This window comes from Rosa rugosa, chromosome 2 (assembly GCF_958449725.1).
Source record: "Rosa rugosa chromosome 2, drRosRugo1.1, whole genome shotgun sequence".
NCBI lineage: Eukaryota > Viridiplantae > Streptophyta > Magnoliopsida > Rosales > Rosaceae > Rosa > Rosa rugosa.
Window position 1 is genome coordinate 49617541 of NC_084821.1, and position 24409 is coordinate 49641949.

Sequence of the window (24409 nt, forward strand, 5' to 3'; positions counted from 1 at the left end):
CTCCGGAGGCCCAACTCTGTTTATTTTGTTCTTACTAGGAACGACATTGCCTTCCTCATCATATTCCTCCTCTGGTTCCTTGAAATAACCTAGATAAAGCTCATCATCATCTTCCTCCATCCTTGCAAAAGCCTTCTTAAACTTCAAGGCTGCCTCCAACATTAGATAAGTTGAATTCCACCTAGTTGAGACATCTAAACAAACCAGCCCTGTAAGAGGAAGCTTTTCTTTCTCGACAGCTTTCCTAAAGCTGTCTAGTCTATTAGGTGAAGACCTAACATACTTGACAGCATTCCTAATGGCTAAAACACTCTTTTGCAGACTCTTCAAGCCATGTCCCACTATCAAATTGGTTATGTGAGCTGTGCACCTCACATGCATGTATTTACCACCTAAAACTGTTTTGTAAGATGAACACTTATTCATCTTTGATCTAAGCCACTCTAAAGCCGACTTATTTGCAGATGCATTATCAACAGTTATGGTCAACACCTTCTCAATCTCCCACTGCAGCAAACAAGACTCTATAAGTCTACCTATGGTTGCCCCTTGATGGTTTTAAATAACACAAAAATTTATAACCCTCTTGTGCATCTTCCAATCAACATCAATAAAATGGGCAGTCAGCACCGTATAATTGATGTTTTGGACACTAGTCCAAGTATCCGTTGTGAGACACACTCTATACTCCTTCATAATTTTGGATAGTTCTTTTTTTTGTGCATCATATATGCTTAGGAACCTTCTAACTAGTTTCCTACGAGAGAGTACTTTAAACAAAGGGCACACTCTACCACAAAACCGGTTAAAACCTTTTTTCTCAACAAAGCTAAAAGGCAACTCATCCATGACAATCATTTCGACTGTCGCATCTACATAGTCATCTTGATCATAAGCTACTGCAGTAAGTTTGTTTCCTAGAGATTTATCTCCCACAAGAACCCTCTGACTCTTACTAACATTTGGGGGATAATACCTGCATAATTGATTAATATGCCTAATCATCCCCGAAGTCCCATTTGTAGAACTATCCGCTGCAAAATCGCCTATTTTTCTTCTAGGACAGTGAATACAAATTGACGGAGTGATAAGAAGAAGTGACTGCAGATTTTAATGGAGAAACAGAGGAACAAGGTCATTGTCCAACAGCTGATCGGGCACTAAATGCCTCACCTGAACCAAAGCTTTAACATAGTCACAAAACATAGCTGACCAAAATGAAATGAATCGAATTGAGAAAGTGAAGTATGACGAACCATGAAACCGCTCATCAGCTTGTATAGGAGTAGACAATCTTTCATAAGAACCACAGGAATAAGGTAATTGTCGAACAAGTGACCTGTCAGTAAATGCGTCACCTGCACCAAAGTTTTAACATTATCAAAAAACACAGTTAACCAAACAATTCCTTTCAAATTCAGCAAAAGAACATATAAACTACCTTTCAAATTCGGGAAATTGGAAAGAAATTCGGGATCGGGAACAGATGAAGATCTGGAGAGTGGAGAAGAGAGCTTAGAACTAGGGTTAGTGAATTGGGGATCGGGGATTTAGATGAGGAACATAAGAAGATCTGGAGAGTGGAGAAGACTCGAAGAGAGCTTAGAACTAGGGTTAGTGAATTGGGGATCGACTAATAGAGGGGGGATCGGGGATTTAGATGAAGAACAGAAGAAGATCTGGAGAGTGGAGAAGACTCGAAGAGAGCTTAGAACTAGGGTTAGTGAATTGGGGATCGACTAATAGAGGGGGGATCGGGGATTTTGATGAAGAACAGAAGAAGATCTGGAGAGTGGAGAAGACTCGAAGAGAGCTTAGAACTAGGGTTAGTGAATTGGGGATCGACTGATCGAGGGGGATTGGGATTTAGATGAAGAACAGAAGAACATAAGCAGATCTGGAGAGTGGAGGGAGAAGAGAGCTTAGAAGTTAGAATTGGGGATGGACTGTCGAGTGTCGAGGTCTTCGTTAGTTCGTTGCGGCTTAGGGAGTTAGGGACTTAGGCCGTTTAGTTTAGGTCAAAATGCCTCGATCAGGTGTGGTCAATCTCTGTGTTCTCACATATACTACCCAATCAAAATCAACCAAGTAATATAAATAATTAATATTTAATTTAATTAATTTAAACGGGACGGGACGGGATCAACCGGGATCGACTGGGCTAGTACTGGTACCGGGCCCGTTTCTACGGGACGGGCCCAAATAGTAAATTTCAGATTTTGATCCCGGCCCGTACCGGTGGATTTCGGGATGGTTTCGAAACGGTACCGGGATTTCAGTTTTGGATGCCCAGCCCTAATACATGCCACTGTAGTTGTATGTTGCTTCAATTAGAAACAACTATATTTGATTGCCTCTTCATGTGCTTCTGTTGAGATAGGAGCAGGTATTTTTAGGTATTTGATTGCTGAGAACACTCGTGATCACAAGGATAGTTCCAGTAATGCCTGTAATCAAAGTCTAAATTATAAATAATATCTTCAATATTTTCTCGACACTTCCATTTTTAACAGGTTCCGATTGTTTTAGTTCATTCTTGACTTTGGATCCTCGCTGCTTATAGACTTTCCGATTGTAAATAATTTTTACAATTGCTCTTGAATTTTTTTTTCCCCCTCTTTTTAATAAAAGATGATCTTTTTAATAAAAGAGGATCAAATGATTTCACTCATACCCCCATGGTGACTCAAACCCATGACTAACCACTGAGCTAGGTAGTGGGTGCTCTAACCACTGAGCTAACCACAATTGCTCTTGAACTTGAACTAGTGTTTTTTCGATTTCCGGTATATGAATGAGAGAGTAGAAAGGTAAAATGGTCATTAATTTCTTGTAAGATGGCCATATTGGGGTATGATTGTTAAATGTCTACCTTACGTTATATGTTCTGTCTAGCACACCCCATTTTGTCAAGTAGCACTTGAGATTCTCTTTCATGGCCATACACCATGCACTACTCCAGCCCTTGATTTGGTTTTGCCAATAGGTTATATGTTTCTTCTAGGTTGAGATTCCTGATGATATATGGCTGGTGGCTTGATTGTACTGTGTGAAATTTTTTTGGATCAATTTGTTTTTTGAAGATAACTATTAGCCAAGTCATTTATTTGTGCATGATAATGCATAGCGGATATTAGGAGCATACATTGTAACTATTTCTTGATGCCCGGGATCATACATGATGACATCAATCTGCGGCTAGCTTAATTATCTATGCATATGTTTTATCCACAATTCAATTTTCCTCTTGTGAAGAAATATATTGATACATTTGCAATACATAATTCTTCAATTCATCTGGTCAGCACTGAATTTTTTTTATTTTTTTTTTCTCTATTGCATTTTGTCACAGATCGCGAACTTATGGAATAAACCAATATTAATGGGGAGCACTGCCGGAGCCAGACCTGGTTTCAGGGAATGTTTGATTTATTGCAAGTATGATGACAGCAAGCACTGGACTGAGGACTACCCCGTGTTGGCGGCTAATGGCGATCGCAAATTTTGTAGGAATTGTTGGTCGCTGGGTGCATCACTTGACCGATGCTTGCTGCAAGTTATTTGTTCAGACAGTTATATTTTGTTCGTGCTGTGAGACCAGGGGTGACCACTTGACTGAAGATTGCCCTAGGGAAGCTAATGATGGTCGCAAGTACTGTGCAATTTGTGATTGGCTGGGTGACCACTTGACTGAACATTGCCCGTTGGCAGAATCGGAAGCTACTGCTAGTCGCAGTTTCACTCCGTCGAAAATGTGATGGCAACTCTGATCATGGGAGCTTGAGTTTGAACTTTTCTGGCCTTAATTGGCTGACTAATGGAGTTGGTTCAAAACCATTTCTGCTGGATTAGAACTATAGAAGTTACTGTTATATGTTGTTGCTGGCTGGATATGTGGAGTCTACTTTTGAGCAGTTCTGTTCTTGTTAATGTTTGGTGTGCTGTGTTTGTTTCAAAAGCTATTAGTGTCGCAGACTAATTACCAATGGTAACACATGATTTTCATGAGCATTATCCACTAACCTTTTTACTAGCTTGTTGCATTCTTTTCTTTTATTGTACCAAAATGTTGACAATTAGGAGGTAATGACCGAAACAACGTGCTTCAGAACATGGATAATGCTTCAGAATCTCCATATGGAGGCCTCTAATCCAGCTTTTGAGCCGAGGTTTAGATTCACTGATCGGTCTTATAGTGAAATGAAAAATAGTTGTTTGTTGCTGTAGTTTCTTCTGTTGGATCTGAGTTTAGAGGTTACGTATGTACAACAACAATGTGGCATTGAAACATAACATCACCATGTTGGAGGCCTTAAAACATTACAGCACTATGGAGAATGTATATTCTTACTCCCATTAGGTTTTCACCGTTTTCTTAATTTGGAAAGGACCAATCGTCTTCTCACCAAAAATCTCCAGTCCTATTATTTTTTTTTTGGATTCATAGTGCAAGGTCGATATCTTCACCCAACAGATCGAAATCATCGAATCATGGCTGCAAGATGGCGAAGATCTTTCTATGTTTATGCTTCCATTATGCAACGCAATGAAAATGTGTAAAAACTAGTAACTATGAATTATAATGAGGAAGTAGAGTTTAACAAAAATGAAGCGATTAAGAGCCTTGCTAAATTCCAGTATTGAGGCTGAGCAAGTATATGGAAAAGATCGAATAAGAGTCTTACTATGTTCTGGTGTTTAAGTTGGCACGTAAAATATGACATTCTTAGAGAGCATTTGCCATTACAGCTATATATATATAGATGCCCGTCAAATAGTCAGACCCCTGAGATTAATTTTCTAAAAGAAAAACGAAAGAAAAGTTTAGATTGTGCGTAATAAGTATCTGTAGCTAGTCCTTATTGTAGGAATAAAGCTGCAGCACGTTATTGCAACCTGGGGAATGCTGATAAAACTGGATCTCCTATCCTATCCAGGAGCAAAGCTGAGGCCTAGGGGTGATCTTTCGTTCTTTCTGGTTCAAGAAGCCGGAACTTCCTTTAGTTTGTTCCAGGTTTGGAATCGAGTTGTTACCATTTCTTGTTCAAGCTCAAACAACAGTAATGACCCTTCTTACAGACAACGGTTATGCAAACTGCAAACCAACAATAACAATGAAAATTTGGCAACAAAGCGAAGAAGTGTTTTTGCAATTCAAGCAAAATATAACATCACATGAGAAAGACTCATAATTGAACATGTACTCCCCTGCAGAGATCAATCTCTACAGCCTCTTATACATTCTTATCCTCATCAGTTATTGAATTCTGGTCAACGGGGAACCCCCTGATCTCGATTCTGAAAACAAAACTTTTTACATAATCCATACAATGGTCAAAATGTTAAAAAGGAGAGCTTGGGAAATCTGAAAGTTCTAAAATAGTTAATGCCTATAATATCAACAATCAAGCATCTGCAGCATTGTGTGATTCTTCCTCCATGGCCTTTAAACTTTCAGCTAACATCCGTTCCCTGTTCTGTGCTTGCCTTTCAGCAGCAACAAAATACAGGCCTAAGAACAAAATCAGTACAACCATTAGCAAGATAAGACGGCACCAAGCAATTGAAACAAGGAAAACTCTATGAAACAGTAACTAGATGAAGCCCGGTGCTAGACTAATGAAATTCAGACTCATGTGACAAGCAACGGTCCTGAAAGAATTACTAACGAAATACCACATCTAGAAGCCCATTTACTCCGCAATTTAGACAAAAATGGAATTGTGAGGCTGGGATCCTGGGTAAAGACGGGTGATATTCTTAATTTGGATTGAAAATCTATTAATTAATATATCTGTATATATTTCGAAATAAAAAATTATAAAAAATTTCGGATTAGAACTATTCCTTCAGATAAAGTCTATTGGAGAACCGGGCACTCAATTAACATTAAGAACTTTTCATACCGGTGGAGTATTCACAGGGGGCAAACTTTTACCATGTCTAGACTGGTATTCTTGTGTTGGAAACTCATCAGTTAAAAGATATTTTATCCAATCCAGTTACATTTGGTTTTTAAAGGGTTTAGGATCGGCGTTGGGTGAATCGGACTAAACTTGTCAGTTCAGATTGAACACTTCAATCATAGTAAATTTATATAGCAACACAGCATGCTTGGCAATCTACAGAGGTGAAATGGGATTGTTATGACTGCAACAAATACAATCTAGTGTCCGGTTCTTAAACCAAAAGCATTGTAAAGACTAGACCAAGCATTTTCCAGATAAAACATCAACTTGAAAATCAAAATCCTATATGAGGCATGAACATATATAAATGGACAGGTCAAGAAGTCATACTTATAGCACTTCCAATTGCACAGGCCCAGAGAACCCTCATGGACCATTTATCAGTGATAACTCCTCTGGCTCCCATACCTTGCTTGCTGCCAAAACCAGTTAAGACTGCTTCAGAATACAACATTCTAGACTCTTAAACTTCATTTCATTGCTCATCACATAATCTAGTGCAAGAATTTCAAAATGCAAAACTGAAAGATTGGCATCACAAATAATAATCATTGATGATAAATAGTAAGTTCTATCTATCGATTCACAAGTCATTCTCAATCACCAAGTGGAATCCTAGTATCAAACCCATCAGGCACAACATGTTTAAAATCAAAAACCCATTTACAAGATTGATCAAACGGCACGACCCAATTTGAAAAGGAAGAGCATAGAGACGGAAAGTTTACTGCTTTGAAGGAGAGAGACCCCTGCGTTCGGTGACGGTAGCAAAGAGAGAGAGTGAGAAATGAGAGTGGAACGACCTTAATGTTGCCACACGCGCCTCGCTGGGTTTTGGGTTTGGATCATCCAAGACCCAAAAGAGAGGGTCTCGATCGTCGATCTTAATGAGATAACAACGTAAACCCAAAATGGTGTTATTGACAGTAAGCCCATGTGAATCTGCAGCCCAAGATTCCCGAACAAGTTCCTATATAGTATATATGGCAATGGCAAAACGTTTTTGTTTTTTTGGGCAAATTACTAAGAGTTTTTGGTAAAGTTGCTAGACTTGAAACGATATGAGAAATCAATAGAAATGTGACCGAGAACTCTTGTCCTACTTTAGTGTTTCATAGAAGTGCATTGTGTATTTCGAATTTGGAAGTCGGACTCATAAACGAGGTAAGACCTATGATAGGTCAAAAGTTTGGTTTTCTCTAATTTACAAGAAAGATGATAGCTGAAATATCATTTATATGGTTAAGAAATATAGTAAGAATTATATAATGTCGTTACCAATCACTGTCCAAAGAGATGATTTTTCCAAATAAAATCCTATTATTTTAAATGAGAGATGTGTGGAACAAGATGGTGCATCACGCAAGACAATTGTGTAAGCTTTAGTCTCTATAGTGGTGCTTGGGATTGACTAGGCCTTAGGACACCCCCTAGTTTCTAGTTTTATCGCATATGACCCCGGCGGATCCCTCATTGATTGATTTCCTAATATCACTCATCATATTTTTGAATGCGGTTTAAATTATTTTTCTATTTTTGCCTCTCCGGTTATAAATACATAAATAGCCACACCCTTTGTCACCCTACCATATGCTCAATTCACCACACATCCAAATTTTGTCACCCAAACTTCCAATGCTACCCTCAGTTACAAAAAACTAAAACTAAAATTTGACAAAAAAAAAAAAAAAAAAGAAGAAGAAGAAGAAGAAGAAGTAGAAGATGCAAACGCTGTAAAGAATCAATCACCAATCACCAATCACCATGCAACACCATTCTATTGGCAATCTCATCGAATATGCCGCCACTAATTGAATCCCTTGTGTCTTTCAACGGTTGGTCTAGAGATTAAAGTTATGAGTTTTTATGTATTGCTCTCATGGGTTGTAGGGATTCTCTCATATTAAGAGAATTCATGTTCTCTTACAACCCGGCGATTAATGGAAGAGAATGATGGCATTTGAGTTGGGTGCCGATGGAGGTGGCAATAGATGAGGCAAAGATTGCCGAGGGATGTGCAAATTTGATCTTCAATATTGTTTTTTGTTCGTTTATTTTATTTTATTTCATTTTGGTTGAGGGTTGTACATGAATATTTGACTAATTTTTTTCATGTAGGGTGAACAGAGTGTATGATTGGGTGACAATACTCACAATAGTCACATCCAAAATACATGCAATTTCATCGGATATCTTTCATGTACGAGTCGGACTTCCAAATTCAAAATATTTTTCATGCCTGTTTAAAATTACGCTACATTTATTAATTCATTTGGTTTAATCTTAAATCTATCTTGCGTGAGTGGAATGTCTAAATTTGGTTTGTCTAATAAGGAAAAAAAAAATGAAACAGATGTATCTTTCATTTGCTACATTGTAATGACCAAATCAGCCATGAAATTTGAAAAGAAATTCAAACAATGGGCCAACGTCTAAACAAGAAGAAGACGCAGTTTCTTGACATATCGCGTGGACACTAATCTCTCTCAAACTATGCCTTCCTTGGGAAGGTAAGCGCCTTCTTCATCTTATATGCCTTCCTTGAGAAGCTAAGCGCCTTCTTCATCTTCACAGAGAAAGACTGAAAGAGAAAGTGAAGCTCTCAAGGCCTCAGTCATCTTCTCTTCTCCAGGTAAAAAATCAAACCTCTCTTTCAGTCTTTCTATTCATTTCGAATCGGTTTTCTTTCAGTCACTATTATCTCTGCTACCTCTCTTTACTCAATGTGGGTTGGTTTGTAGGTCTCTGTTTGTAACATGTGTATGAATATATACGTAAAGTTTTGATCTTTAACTCTCTCTCATGAGGTTTACATTCATGTTCACGACCCATTGCTGAGCATTGCTTATCTTATGACTGTCATAATATGTATAATGCACAAAATGTTTAGAATTGAGAGCTTAATGAGACTTTTGGTGGATATATTATATTTAACTTGATGATCTGAAAGTGCCAACCAGCTGTTAATGAAGTCCATATATTGAAATTTAGGTAGAAGCTCTTACCTGAACTTGAAAACATGTGTATCCCCTCTTTTTGTTCTCTATTTTCATGTCATTTTTTTTTCCTCAGATTATGTACTTTTTGAGATATAGGTAACTTCCTGCCAAGAAGAAAATAGAAATGAAATTGTTTTTGTAATATCATCTGAAAAGCTAGTTTTTTGAAAAATATATATGGAAACTGGAAAGATTGTGATGCCTAATGGAGGCACGCAGAACACGTTTTTTGTGTTTATGTGGAAACGTAGCAGCACAAAAAGTAAAACTTTCTAATTGTGCATCGAAGTTCCAAGTTTTGTCTTCTTTTTTTTCTTCAAAGTTTCGATATTTCCAATGCCCTTTTTTAAGGAAGCTCCATAGACACATTTTGGTAGACACTGTTGCTCACTGCAGTTTATATCAGTGAAAAAGGTGATGGTATCTCTGTTCTGTTGCATTTTGAGCTTTCAATCCTGTCAAGGCGATCAAGCTCTTACTGTGATCATAAGAGCTTATACATTCTCTTATTATTCTGATTAATGGCAATGTGATGGTTCAATATTTCCTAGGCTACTTGCATTCCTCTCTCATGCTGAACATTTGATCTTATTTCCTTTGGTATTGTTTTGTTCTTAAGTATGGAAGACTCCAGGTGTTCTGTTTGCTGTCTTTTGTTTCTTTTCTGATCATGTATAAGTTTTACAGTCTGCGAGAAGTCAAAAGTAAAGGGAAATACAGAAGGATTGTAATGTATAAAGAATGTATATATTTTCTTTCTGCTGTTTCTGATGTTGAAGCATCTCAAAGTGAGTTTTACAATTTTTTTTTTGGTTGTTGATAGATCAAGTAGAAGGACCTAATTAAATAGCACTTTGATAATCTTCTTCTCTTTCTTAATAAATGAATTTAGGAAAATAAATTTTGGTTTTCTTCTAATGCAGAACACATAAAAATGCAAGCATCTACCTTACCTGATGCAGGCCATGATAAAGAGCAAAAGGACTTGACATATTTGCTTGATGTGTTTAGCTCTAGTTGTTCTCTTGAGGACATTGCCTCTGCTTATGTCAAGGCTAGGCACAATGTAGAAATGGCTGGTGAAATTCTTTGCGCATCACATTTATGTTCCTCAGATGGTGCTAGTTCATCAAAGCCTATATTTGAGGGTGCAAGTGAGACATTTTCAGATGGCCTGTCACCTCAAGTGCAGTGTACAAGCGAAGTTCCTGCAGCACAGTCATCTGACAGCATTCTTCAAAAGACCTCTAATGGAGTTGGCAATAACAGAGCATCAAAGTCAAAAAGACCTCCTCTATCAGTGGGTACCGTTTCTGGTGTGATAGGAAAAGACTACAGTAGGCAGAAGACATCAACAAATGAATCTGCTGAAATGCAGAAACCATTAAAATTAGAATCGGAAGAAATGCCTTTCTCTGATTTATCAAGTGAAGAAGTCCAATCAAGCATGACAGCTAACAACAGTAAGATGCACGCCGATATTGAAGAATTTCTGTTTGAAATGCTTGGAGATGGCTTTAAACTTAATATGAATGTGATCAAAGAAGTTCTCAGTAAGTCTTTCATCTCCAGAAATTCCATTTCTTCAATAGCGTACGTACTAGTTAGTAAGGGTTGATTTTGTATGATTTTCTTGGTCCAAAAAGAAAAAAATCTCCTGTCAAACGGAGTCTTAGTTCGTTATGCATTTACTTTACTCAAATATAATATTGTAATCTTTTACTTTGCATAACGTGTCAAGTGCAAGTATCACATTTAATCCAAATCAACAGTTCCTCAAGTATTTTGTAGACATTCAACTATTTTGATTTGAAAAGAGAAAGAGGTGGCAGTGCTATCACTGAATTTAGACAATCGGAACCAAAATTATATGCCTTCATGATGTTCCTCCAGATTTAGGTTTGTTGATTCTTCTGTTATGCATTACCTTTCAGGATAGTTGTAGAAGCCTGAGATTCCTTTTTTATAAGCAACCAGCACAATTGATTGCCTAAGCTAAGGTTCATTAAACCTCTTATCCCTAGGGTCTCATTGTACTTGGAGTCATCATGAGACTTTTCATTGTTGTATAATCTTTAAAGTAATAGCCATTGCCAGATGTAAGGCTGAAAATAATTTCTGCTTAACGATTCATCTAAGTGATGTGGGGTCTTAAAATTGTATTTAACATTTCCCCAATATGAATGTGGAATGTGAAGAAAACATGTGGTGAAGTGGTTCTGCTTTTAAAAGATGAGATAAACCATTGGCTATGGTAACTGATACCTGGTATTATTTCCTATATCCATGCATTGCTGCAAATTTGCATTGGCACGCCAAAGGAGTCACTTATTTTCATACTTGTGCACTTTGGTATCATGTGATTGTTATATATAACATGTACGATAAACACAGTTCTACCAGTTGATACTTAGTTATATATGTTATAGATACTACTCTCCTGGTTGATGTCGAAGTATATAAATTTTTTCTGATGTATTTTTACAATTGAGCGAGAATGGTGGTTAGTCTGGATTCTCTAGCTGCTAGTTCTGTGTCTGACTTGTGTTGCATTTAAAATGTGAAAGAAGTTAGATGTCCTATGGTTGAAGGTGATATATATATGCCTTCTTATTATAGAATTTTTGTTCTTTCCTGATGAGATTCTTGAGGTTTATAACCTGTTTAACTGGAAAATTTCCTTGGATGCAGGCTTTTGTGGATATGATAGGGAAAAGGTATAGTGCATTCTTAAGTTGCTTCATTTTCTCATTTGATGTAAATATGTTGTACTCTAATATGCTAAAAGAAATTATGCATTAAATATCAGTGCTATGGTTTTTCTGTCAACTTTTCCAAACATATGGCTTTTTCCATAGTTGAGTGCACTAATTCCAATTGCTTGCTCTTAAATTAAGTGAAAACTTGGCTGTTATTTTCTATGGATGGAAACAGATACAAAATGTGATAAAGACATGCAACCAATGCATAATGATGCTCCGTTTACAGTTAGAAAACAGTAAAAAAACAAAATGCATATAAACATTCAACTAACTGATCTTTCTAGATATAAAGTGCTCATCCTTTAAGAAACATAAGCCCAGAGCAGATGGAGAAGAAAAGGTTGGTGATTTGGAGATTCAATTTTTGATGAGTAATGTTGGGGGAGTTTTTTGTTGAGATATAAATCTGAGATTGCCTTTTAAAAATGTTTCATTTTCTTCCATCTACTCTGTAGCATTTCAATCTATGTTATCACCTTTTAAGAACTTATATTTTGATTATGCAGAGCATGGAGAAACTTCTTTTTATGTCAGCATCAACCTTGGAAAATTCTGATGATCTTGTTAGTTTAGAAAGTTCAAAGGTAAGATTTTGCTTTGATGCATTCCCTTACCATTTACAAAAGTATAGTTAACAAAGGAGTGGGGTAGTCAAGATATAGTTACTTGAAAATACGAAGAGAATTTCTGAATTGGAGAAGTGAGCAACAAAAACAGAAGTGTGAGAAATGCAAGTGGGAAGTTTTAGGTCAAAATCACTTAGAAACTTTGACCTTACTTAGTGGCATTGTGTTAAATCCGGCTTTATGAGAACGAGCCATAATGAGAAGAGGAGAAAAGCCATCAAGTTGTAGGCATTACCTTGGTAACATGTAGGCAATCTAAAGCAGGAGAAAAGGCCAGGATAATGAGAACAAGAGCCATGGAGCATGATTGAAAAGAAGCAATAGGCCGCATGGAGAAAGGACTTGTCAAGATAATGACTGATACTTGTGATTAGCTTATGAATGTTGTAGATCCTGTTTTTTTAATGATAAAATATGTTCACCATTGTACTGTGTTTCACAAAGTTAGAAATCTAGTTACAACATGATATAACCATAAATTTTTAAGTTCTTCCATTCATTTTTTTTTTCTGTAACAGTCTACAGAGAAGTGTTCAGATCAACATTCTGCTCATAGGTATGCTCATCTAGTTCACTTTAGTGGAGTTCTGCTATTTCTTGGACTTTAAATGAACTAATCATTTTAGTCATAGCTTTCACTATGCTCAGGATTTAAAATTTAATTGTTTTTTGTTTACCATTCCTGCAGTAATGGATCTAGAAATGCAAGAAATCCAATAGAAGGTGGGTCTACTGACTCTGCTCTTGAGAAAGAGTTATTTGAAGCATTGATTTGTGTTCCTGAAAGATCGGAAGAAGCACCTAAAGTAAATCTCCCATCAAGGGGACTGAAGAGAAATGGATATAGGGGATTTCATGGTAATTTGGTGATTGAACCTTTTAGAGACACAATTATAGAAAACAAAATTGCGACATTGGTACGACGAGAAGTCACCAGGGCAGGTACAAACTTGAATTGTTTGCATTACCATGAAAACATAAGTCAGCAATTATTTTTTATTTTTCCTATTGCTTTCTGTATAAAGTTTTCTAAATCTTTCACTTTGTGGTACTCTGGCTTCTTCAAACAGAATCTGAGGATGTTGAGAATAGCTATGAGGTTCTACGTAATTCTGTGAAGGAATATTGGATTACAATGAAGGAGTATTACAAAACTGTAAGATCCCCATTATGTAAACATATTGAAATTTACATGCAGAATTCTGTTTGGGAAAATTATCATATAGCCCTCTACAAGAATGTTGGTATCTTTCTCTTGATAACAGGGAGATATGATAGCCATATTATTACTTTCTCTTTAAGCTTCTGCTTCTATATCCTTTATGATTACATGTTATTTTGAGGTTGCAATTTTGTCTCCAGCTAAATACATCAGTATTGTTGTTTTTCATATGTAAGTAGTAACCCTCCTACTTGCTCTGCAGGCTTTAGATGCATTTTCTGAGGGTGATCAAGTACGTGCAGATAAATTTTTTGAGAAGGTAGTGTCCTTATTTTACTCTAGTGAATGAATCATTGAAGATGAAAAGAACAGCTTTCAGTTTCCTAATAATCTAAACTTTAATTGGAATTTCTGTTCAACCTTGATGTTCTTTCTGTTAGAATATCTTTTCATACTGGTATTCCTTCACTGTGGATGAAGCCATGAACACTAAGTTTGATAACTATGAAAATCTTGACTTTCGCATGTCACATGGCTTTTCTTGTGACTGCTATTCCCAACTGTTTTGCATGCTTGTTCCTTATGGTTCTTTAACGTAATTGATGTTTGATGATACACTTATTAGCATACACAATAGGTCAAATTCATGGACTGATTGGATTGTGGTTTTGGGGGGTGAACGCTGTGTTCTTCCTTGTCAGTGGCCTATAGAGATTAAAATAATAAAAAAAAAAATTAAAATTAAAATTAAAAAAGATGACAAGTACACAGATGATAGTTTGAAAAAGAAAAAAAAAGGTTCCAGTAGATTTTGAAAATTATTGTGCCTACTCTCTATTTAGTGGCTATTAGTATTTAACTATTTATTGTTTTCTCTTTGGAATGTATAGGGCCATTTCTTTTGCAGAAAGGCACGGGAAGCAGATGACAAATCCACTGAAAAACTTCTTCAGACTAGGTGGGAAATGCAAACCATTCTTGAGCCATCATTTATGTGTACTACCTCATAAGATGACATCGTTGTAAATTTGATTGCAGAGATGATGGTGATTCTGTGTCTCTTGACTTGCATGATCATGAACCCAAGGAAGCTATACGTACTCTAAGGTTTCAATTAACCTATCTCTCTGGCATGCCAGGTTGGTCACCATGATCCTCAATTTTCTTGAAATCAAATCCACAAGATGATTTTAATTTTGGGTGGTGACTTATCTATTAAGAAAGAATTAAGGACACGGATTTGCATCATGCTTTTTTTCAGCTTTCAAGTACCTTAGGATCATAGTGGGAAGCAATGATGAAGACACCACTCGAGGAGCGCGGAGAAGACTGGTATGATATATCATCATGCTAGTTCTCTTCAAATTTTCTTTCCGATTAGACTTTCTTTTTATTTGTTTTTGGGTCTTTTGCCTACAACAGTTTCATTTTCATTTGAGCTTCTGCTTGTGGATTACAACTCTGCTAAGCTATAATTTATCCTACTAGTGATTCTTAGCCTCATTCTGTGTAAATATAACATGGTCTACCTACTGATCATATTTTTCTTTTCTTTTTCAAAGTCGTTCATTTATTGCTGTTTAGTTTACATGGAATATCTCCATGGTTTCAACTTTTGAGTATAATTCTTTAAGGAAATATATAAAAAAACAAAATATATAAGAGTAGATGAAGACTTTAATCTTACACAGAGATGACAGGGGACAAAAGAATTCGCTTGCTAGAGCTTTTCTTAATGCATTATTATGACCCCATATGCGTTTATATCCCTCTTAAACTTCATGATTTCAAACCATGTTTTGAAAGGGTATTGTACTTGCAGATTATAAAGCAACTGGAGAAGGAATCGATCAAATGGACTGAGGAGGAGAATGGGCAGATAATATTGATCCGACTCGATGTGATTGACCCGAGACGCTTGAGCTTCTCAAAAAAATCGAATGAAAGAATCCAGAGCTCACCTTCATTTGGGCTGTGAAAGGAACTTTCTCTTTGTGGGAAGTTGATATAGAATCCTTGGCAGGTGAAAAAGAAATCCTAGCTTTTGCAGGGCTGGAAACGGCTTATGTTTGCACTAGTATGAGTTGTCAGCTTGAACATACTAGAGCTACTTTGGTACTACTAAGAGAGAGATTTCAGAACAGTGAATTTTCTAGTTGTGTTGAATTGCTGATATTTACAGTGTGACATATTCTTTCAGATCCCATGAGCTCAAGTTAAACTTTATATTACTCTTCTTTGATCTCATTTAGATTAAAGCATAGTGGCGGGCAACGTTGCATGTGTTAAGAAATCCATGAGTGAACGTAGACACAAATGAAGAACAAGATGGTAAGGTGTAGAATTTTAGGGGTTTAGCTTAGACCCAAGAGTCACAAAATTCACACGACACTTCTTGTTGATACTTGATATAGTTTATGTCAGATTCTAGTAATACGATCACTGATACAACGAAATGCATTCCACAATTGATTGAGGATAACCAATCAAATTCCTACCCAATTTGATTGAGGATCCATTCTATTTCAATTCGCAATTCTTATTTCCATTACACCAACAGAACATCACCTTGCAAATTGCAGCCATGTATAAAAATGCCTTACCACTCAAATGACCATTTGTAATTACTTTACGCAGAAGCAAGCTCAAGACTCCATGCCGAAATTCTAAATCAATTCCATTCCATTAAAGAGCATTTTCATATCGATGAACATTCAAATCTTTCTATAGAGGCAACCTTTTCCCTAGCCTAACACTTGAACATATACAGGTAAAAACAAAATTTCAAGGATAGGGCAAGTAAAGTACTGGGAGGCAGGATTACAGAACCTTACAAAAAGGCTTCTAAATTTTCCATTTAAGCTATAATATGACCGGAAGGAAAATGCACATCTAAGGTATATCATTGGATCCTTGGGTAAGTCTCTGCATCTCATTTTCGTCATTTAGAGTTTCGATGAGAAGTGGAGGGGCATACTGCGCAGTCCCTTGGTGCTCTTCGGAATCCTGGCAGAATGAAAGAATGATCGTATCGATTGACATCTCCACCACAGCAAAGAAAAGTGTAGCAACCACATAACCAAGGGCCCAGCAAACCTGCATGAACATAAACAGCAGATTTAATTAAGCAAACCCTCATCAGAAATGCTTTCATCACAATACATCAACATCATTACTAGAATTAAATTCTTTAAATCCTAAACATACCAACACTGGAAACAGTGGAGAAGAGATCTTGTTATGCGCAGATTTGTATCTGTGGGTATCCAACATAAGAAAAGCAAAAAGGGCAGTTGATAGGCTGACACACAATTTGCCAAGGAATAGTATCACATCTCCAATCACGTTCACCCTCCCTATCCGAAGGATGTTACTGATGATCAGATCTGTAGCAACTGCAGAAGACTTGCAGAAGCTTTTGCCTGTTATAGCAATCTGAAAGAGTAACAAACATGTTTTCAATAACCCAGATTCTGGCTTTATTTTATAAAGACCGAAAGGTTTTCAACTCCTGATACATTCCTGCACCATCCCCAGCCCAAAATAAATAAAATTCTACAGTACATACATAGAGGAAAAGAAGGGATCACTGTAGTGTTTTGCAGTCATGCAGCATTGTAGGTCATAACAAAAACAAGTAAACTTGCAAGATTTGTGCCCACCCCCTTTCTATTCTTTGAAGCTTTCAAGCTTTTCAGAGATCTTACTTCATTCTAGTGCTCTCACTACAGGTCACCAAGTCCCAAAGTTAACCCACATGAGTTTCAAGAAAGCATACAACTCATGCCATAATCAAAGTATTGCATACTCAAAACAATAAGGTTTAAATTTTGGATGGTACTGTTTTCAGGTGTGGATTTTCTTAGTAATGTAGGAATCACTTTTAGCATGGTGGTCAAAGAGGAAATTGGTCATACCAACAAATAAGTTCTCCTATGTGCAGTCATCATACAAAGAAATGAAATTGAACAAAAACAGACAAACATTTGCAAATTTGATCAATACTAGTTATGTTGGAATTACCATAATGTAGGCATTGCGATTAACCGACTTGATTGTCCACTCAATACAGCTCAGGCAAAACCTAGCAGTAGAGAATGCAGCCTTTCCGAACCAGTTATTAGGCGTGGTACCAGAAACTTTTAATCGGCGACGAATTGACTCGAGCATAAACCTTATTGATTCCACAAATGACACAATCAGGGAGCCAAGAGCCACAGACCCAAGGCTATAGCGCATCAGCCGTTTCATAGAGGAAAAGACCGGAAGAAATGGTATTTCACCCTGCATTACAAAAAATAATGAGTAAGATAAAAATGGCACATAACCAAATAAAACTTGTTCCTCGAAAAGAAAATCTCGGGTCACTTGGTTTGAAGTTACTAAAGATAACGAGCCCAAAATTCTTTTTTTCAGAATCCAGCAGATATTGCCCATGTATGGGGGAGAGCTCCCCCACCTAAATTCAGTTTACAACAAATGTGCCAGCAGACACTGACATGCATTTAGCACATGCAAATGCTGGAATGCATGTCCACACATCTAGACACTGATATGCATGTGAACACGTATCTACTCTTAGTCTAAGATGGATATTGCATATGTTCAATATTACTATGCAACGAAATATGCCCAACAGTCGACTGTAAAAATGCCATAACAGACCACTATTATCTGTGGCTAAAACAGTAAGAATCACATTTCAGACTGAGAGAAACAGGTTTATTACCTCTAGAGGAACTATAAATGAAAAGTAAGTTGAAACAGTTCTAGACATAATACCATGCCATGCCGAAATTAAAATATTTAATGCTATGCCAATTTCAAGATATGCCAGCCTAAGCACTGAACACCGTCATGTTAACGACAGTATACATACATATATAGATTATTTTGGCATTCTTGTAACAAAGATAAAAGCCGGACCTATGAAATAAACCTACAAGCCAACTTTGTTGTAAACATCTAAGCATACAAGCTTAGTAACTTACTGATGTTTCACCACGAGCCCAATAGTAAGAGGCCACAGAACCAGCAATAACAGTTGAAGAGGCTGCTTTGAAAAACTGTGTAGCCCAATAACACCCAAATAGGTGGAAAAGGATAGCAATTCCAATATGAGGAGTGTAATGAATGCTATAACCGCAACAATGATCACAGTTAACTTGTTTTGATGCAAGATCATAGGCACAGCAGTTCGAGTTGCAGCTATTCTGGACTACTTGACCAGAACTGAACAGGTGAAAAGCAGCTGAAAACCAGATCATGTAAAAAACTCCAAGGATGGTATATGGAATTATTGGAAATATTATGAGCGCTTGAGCTTCTCCTATGACCTTGGCAGCAACCTGCATATGAATCAATGAGATTATTCCTTGCATAGTTGTATGCACTACAGAAATTGAGGATTCACTTCGGTCAAAGTTTAATAATCTCAGTATAAATGGTAGTACTGAACAAGACAGTTCCTAGGTTTGGCCATGATCATGTGCCACACCTTTAAGAGCTACGGATTTCTTCATGACTTTTTTTTTTTTTTTGAAACATGATGAAACAACAGTATTTTTATATTTTCCCTAGCTTTACTACTGTTGACCTTCTTTTCTTATCATATCTTTTTATTTCTGTCTTTGAACTTCCGGTTTTAGTATCTTTGTGCAATTCCAGATGTGGACTCAAAAGAGAAATCCATAAGAAAATTTTATTATGTCTAAACACTTTCTGATTACATTCTAACCAAGTCTATTCTTCATGTTTCTTATATCTTTCTCTACTATCCTGCATGTTTCTTCTCAGCCATAATACTGAAATCTTAAGAGGAAAACAGAAATTAAGTTGAGGGTTAATTTCTAATAAATCCTACATCATCATTCTACTTTTCGAGAAATATTTGCGGAAAGTCTTGTTTTATTTTTATTTTCATGATTATCATTATTCAAGGGGGAGCACTTAGGATGCTTCCAACAAATGGAAGAGAAATACCACTAGATTACAAGCTAGTTGATAGCTCTAGCTTTCAAACATTTATATATCTACAACTTTGGCAACTCAAACTAATTGGAGTATTTACTTCTTTAGATGGAGAAAGTGGGAGAAATCAAGAGGTCTCTATATCTTTATGCATCATCAAAATTCCCATTATATGTTTTTACAATTTCAAAGAATTAATGAGATATCATACTTGCCTTAAGGACAGATGTTGCCATAAGGATGCGGCGAACTATAGCAATTGATGTAAGAACAGAAACAACCATAATAAAGGTCATGAGAACTGCAACAGCACGGAGATGATGTAACTCCTGAAAGATTGGAACTGTTTAGTTAGTAAAAGATACAAACTAACTAAAACAAAGGCACAGTGCTATCAACTAGCTTTGAAGTTTGGAGAATTTTGTTAATGAAGGTACACACCCTTCCAATTATGCGAATGTACGGATCGTGCTCACCAATGATTGGGGAGATGGCATCATTTCCTATCCATCCAGCTATAACCAAGCAAGAAAAAAAAATCAGAACTGCATGTTGTTGAATATTGTTAACATACACAAGTAGACGACTGGAATGTGCGAAGCATCACACTTGAGTCTCAAACACTCCCCCCCCTCTTCCTGCTGTCTCTCTTCCCTTTGGGGGACAAGTAATATAGGATCTACTGTCAGAAGATGATCAAATATGTATGAAGTAGAAGTGAAGGGCTAATGGCCTCAGATAAAACAACTTTAGATGCCTAAACAAGCTTTATCAGTAATATTAACAAACTACCAATTGAATCATGGATATGGTGAATACAAAAAAAGCTCCTGACCTTTCAAGTAGTAAAACATTGTGACTGATATTATGAGAATATTAAAGAGGGCCACTGTTATCCAAGGCATTGCAGCAACAAAATGACGAATCAGAAGCAGCCAAATCAATGACAAAGCCAGTGGCACGATTCCTCCACAAACAAGCAGCACTCGCCATGACTTTCCAATATCGGCCATGTATCTCTGCAAATACGATGTAAGCAATGAAAATTAGAACTCTAGGAAATGCAACAAGCATAGGTACTATATCCATAAAGCAGTAAAAAGAAGGGGCAAACACATCCATATAGGGTCATAGTTCTGGCAGCATGTGAAGACTAATGCAGAGATCTATTTGTCAAATAACTGCCCGCAGTTTCAGCAAGCATCCACTTACAAATTCGGCCTTTGTAGAAAATGAAGACTGGCGAAGAACTCTTGTTGCCCGGTTGATTCAATTGGCTGGGAACTAGGTTCTCTGAATGAGGAAATATTACTAAATAGTTTTGAGATTGGATATTCACTAATAGCCAGACAAACTTAATAACTTAATAGGAAAATGATAGGCTCTATTGAGTTTTTAAAGCAGGCTTAGACTAAGGCGACTCATCTCGTCTCTATGAGTGATGACACTCTATAGTAATCAAAAATTATTCTGGCCCATAAATTATGTTTTTCTCTGAAATGAGTAGCTCATTGTTAAGAAAATCAAATGCAAAAAGTGATGAAGACAAGAAAAAGTTACAATTTTCACAAATTCCACAAGCATACTTGCTGTAAAGAAGTAAAAACTAGAAAGAAAACACTACTCAACCTTTAAGACAGCTGACCGAGAATTGATGGAACTGTGAATAGATTTGTCTATAATAATGTCCTCATTAATATTCACTCCACCCATTTGCTGCCAATGCTTCAACGAACTGTTTGATGGACGAGCAATAAATTGGCAGCTCCAATAGACTGCAAAAAGGAACAGGTTCAGTAATGTTATGAGGTAAAATAGAAGAAATATTTGATAATGAAACCATACAGGGACTACATTTAAACCTCAGCCATCTTCCAGTGACAGACATATATATACACACAACAAACATCACCTGTGTAAATAGAACATATTTGTACTCGAATGCAATTAGGAACAGAAATATGATACAATTCAATAACCTTTAGCAAAACTGAGTTTACTCACCGTTTACACTAGGAAATATGACAGGGTAACAAGGACCCCGAAGTTGAAGAGAGGCATTTCGCATTTCAGGAGTAAGGAACTCAAAATAATCATAATTCCTGTCAATCCAATCATTCATTGTGAGACGGATCTCTCCTTCTGGGTAATCACACACCCAATTCAGTGTATCTTCAGAAGGGGCAGGGCAATCCAATAGGCATATACTCCGGGCATCGGCCAACTCGAACTGATTGTCTTTTAGACCACTCAGGTAAACCTGGTTTGGATTTAACCAATATTTGAGTTCGAGTTCCCGAAGACCAGGTTTTGCATGCTTGTCGCCACAAACATTTCCTTTGTAGTCCAGTCCATAAGTGAGCCTGATGAAACCAGCAGTTTTAATTACAATGATGAACAAAGTTATCACACAGAAGAACTAAACGGAAACCACACCGAACGCAGTAACCGTTACCGTAATTGCTAACAAAATATACAAAAAGGAAAACAGAAGCGAATGACCATGTAACAATAAGCTTTTCTATAAACAAATCACAAAGGACATAAACCTAATATATCAATTTCAGGTCTTTACGAAATTTCTCAGGCAACCATAAAAGAACACAAAACCCCATTGAAAAAAAAGGCCCTTTTGTTCTGAATATATTTCAACAGAAGAGTATCAATAGTGCTGTATATGGAACTAAACCCAAAAATAATAAAAAGAATATAGATTGTTAATACCAAACACAAATGAGCTAAAAAGGTAAACCCATTTGAGAGACAGCGATTCTTACCTTAAAAACTAAAAAGAACCAAAATTGACCCAAAAGAATAGGTATGGCGAAGATTGTGTTACCTTAATGGGTTTCCTTGATTGAATCCAAAGCTTGAGTTGACAATCATAGCAACCCAGAAGGCTATAAAGATGACCAGGAACACAAGGTCCTTGCATTTCCTGTTGTGCCTGATGATTGAGCTCATTTGGTCACTCCCATCACTTGATGGGTACCTCCCTATCACTGCCCCCAAAGGACCCCTCATTTCTCTACCAAACCACACACACCACCAGTTTCCTCTTCTTCTTCTTCTTCTTCTTCTTCTTCTTCAACAATGAGGGGCAGAGAGTGAGAGAGAGTAGCAGAGGTAGGAGAGTGTGAAAAGGGCGTTTAGATTTGGAATATTTTCTAGTGTAGCTCACTTCACTCTCTCTTTCCGCCTTTATTAAGACAAAGATATCACTAAACCCTGAGCAGCTGATTTAGTATTCTGGTCGGGCGGCTTGGCTCGGCGCATCGGCTTCCTCTTTTTTCCTTACCAAACAAACACGTGTGTGCGGATGAAAATAACAAAAGCTTTTTCTTATTTTCTTTTGAATTAGAAAATTTAACCTAAGCTTTATATCGAGCATTGTTTCTTAATTTAAGGAAGAGTAATCAAATCAAATGATTCAGATTAGGAAATGATTGACAAACTGAGAAAATTAAATAATTTGTTCTTACAACATCTAACAAGCTAAGAAAATTAAATTATATATTCTTACAACATCTAACAAGCTAGAACTAAATAAGAAACCACATAATAAAAATGTTATAGTAAAGTACATATAATTGAGTTCAAATCGTCTTCATTCAAAGTCTAATATTTCTTCTAATTTTTTTTTTTGGTACATATGGGGCCATCAGCCCAGAAAAAAACAAAGAAGAAACAACAAGCCAGCACAGCTGGCCATAAAACCTCTAGCTCTAGGAGCCTCAGCAATATCGTCCAACAAATATTCAGTAATCAAGGCAGGAGGGTTATACAAAATGCAGATTCCTCTGGCATGAAGGATACTGTTCTTAGCCAGAATGTTTGCAACCAGATTACACTCACGATGAATGTGCTTAATCTGATTGAATATTTCTTCTAATCTTGTTTCTAATTTATTCATCTAATGTTTGGAAATATGACGGGGTATCAAGATTTAGTTATTTACTAACCTTCCCATATAAAAACAAAGAAAACAAATCATAATTCTTACCAATGCGGCGATGCCGAGTGGAAACATGAAAAGCAAGTGTTTAGCTTAGCTAGCCGGCTCCATAAAAGAAGCCGGAAAAATAAGACAAGCAATTATGGGGGTAATAGAATTGATTAGAGTATTTAAACCCAGTAAAATTCGGTGCTTAGTTGATTAACAAAAGTAAGGCCAAAAGAAGAGGAAAAAGCTGGAGAATCAAGCGTCAAAATTGTCAGAGTGACAGGGATGACAGTGCCATACTGCCTTTGCTTATGTTACTTTCCCACTCTGCCAACCGTTCATTTTGTTGAAACTTAGTTCGGCCGTACATCTTAGCCGTCCAGAACTGTAGGCTGTTAACCTGCAGATCTAAATGAGCTCAAGAGGGAATTTTTCATGAACCCATCCAAAGAATGTGATGAACAGCAAAACAAAAACAATTCACTTCCCTCAGACCTACCATTTTAATGTGTGATTCTGGCTTCTTTCTTTAACTTTTGAGGATTAGGATTTTGGAATGTTAAATATTCGAATTTCGAAGCTGTCAAAGTGATCAGGCATTGTGCTGCAATGCACATTTGGAGCATTTCACATGCGCCGAATGAGTTTATCTTGAGCCTAAGAAGCCTTTGAAAATGAGTTTATCTTGAGCCTAGGAAGTCTTTGGGTTCCACTTGACAAAGTCAAAAAAATAATTAAGGATTGTCTTGAACTAATTTTAGCTTCTCATTTATCCAAATGTATACATCATTAGAAAGCATAAGAAACCAAACTAATATTGGTGTTATGCTATTTATTACCCACAACAAATGCCTTATTGAGCTCCGAGTCAAGAATTATGTACTAAAATCAGTTAAAATATAAATAAATCAATCTTTTTTATTATTTTAAAAAAAAAATCATATTCATTAATGAAATTCACCATATAATACAAATTAA

At 36.7% G+C, this 24409-nt stretch overlaps 3 protein-coding genes across 5 annotated transcripts; 1 reads left to right on the forward strand and 2 right to left on the reverse strand.

Annotated features, from left to right (window-relative positions):
• Positions 1-5161: 5161 nt before the first annotated feature.
• Positions 5162-6840, reverse strand: LOC133732769 (uncharacterized). The gene is made up of 3 exons (XM_062160351.1): positions 6698-6840; positions 6300-6385; positions 5162-5512 (listed from the first exon to the last, which is right to left on the reverse strand). Exons 2-3 carry the CDS (start codon positions 6373-6375, stop codon positions 5406-5408), a joined length of 183 nt encoding a protein of 60 aa, XP_062016335.1. The 5' UTR covers positions 6376-6385; positions 6698-6840; the 3' UTR covers positions 5162-5405.
• Positions 6841-8400: 1560 nt separating this feature from the next.
• On the forward strand, positions 8401-15749 carry LOC133732256 (putative nuclear RNA export factor SDE5). 3 transcript variants are annotated; one of them, XM_062159754.1, is made up of 12 exons: positions 8401-8601; positions 9892-10521; positions 11660-11685; positions 12237-12314; positions 12875-12912; positions 13045-13298; positions 13427-13512; positions 13781-13837; positions 14409-14476; positions 14557-14657; positions 14780-14850; positions 15341-15749. In XM_062159754.1, the coding sequence occupies exons 2-12, from the start codon at positions 9903-9905 to the stop codon at positions 15494-15496; spliced, it is 1554 nt and encodes a 517-aa protein (XP_062015738.1). In that variant the 5' UTR covers positions 8401-8601; positions 9892-9902; the 3' UTR covers positions 15497-15749. The 3 variants fall into 3 exon arrangements, with proteins under 3 accessions (XP_062015738.1, XP_062015739.1, XP_062015740.1); XM_062159755.1 differs by having other exon boundaries at positions 9931-10521; XM_062159756.1 differs by having other exon boundaries at positions 9980-10521.
• Positions 15750-16178: 429 nt separating this feature from the next.
• LOC133727915 (choline transporter protein 1) lies at positions 16179-22666 on the reverse strand. Its single transcript, XM_062155323.1, has 10 exons — positions 22328-22666; positions 21493-21851; positions 21118-21263; positions 20324-20507; positions 19930-20003; positions 19704-19817; positions 18510-18866; positions 17542-17802; positions 16726-16953; positions 16179-16614 (listed from the first exon to the last, which is right to left on the reverse strand). Exons 1-10 carry the CDS (start codon positions 22510-22512, stop codon positions 16411-16413), a joined length of 2112 nt encoding a protein of 703 aa, XP_062011307.1. The 5' UTR covers positions 22513-22666; the 3' UTR covers positions 16179-16410.
• Positions 22667-24409: the final 1743 nt, after the last annotated feature.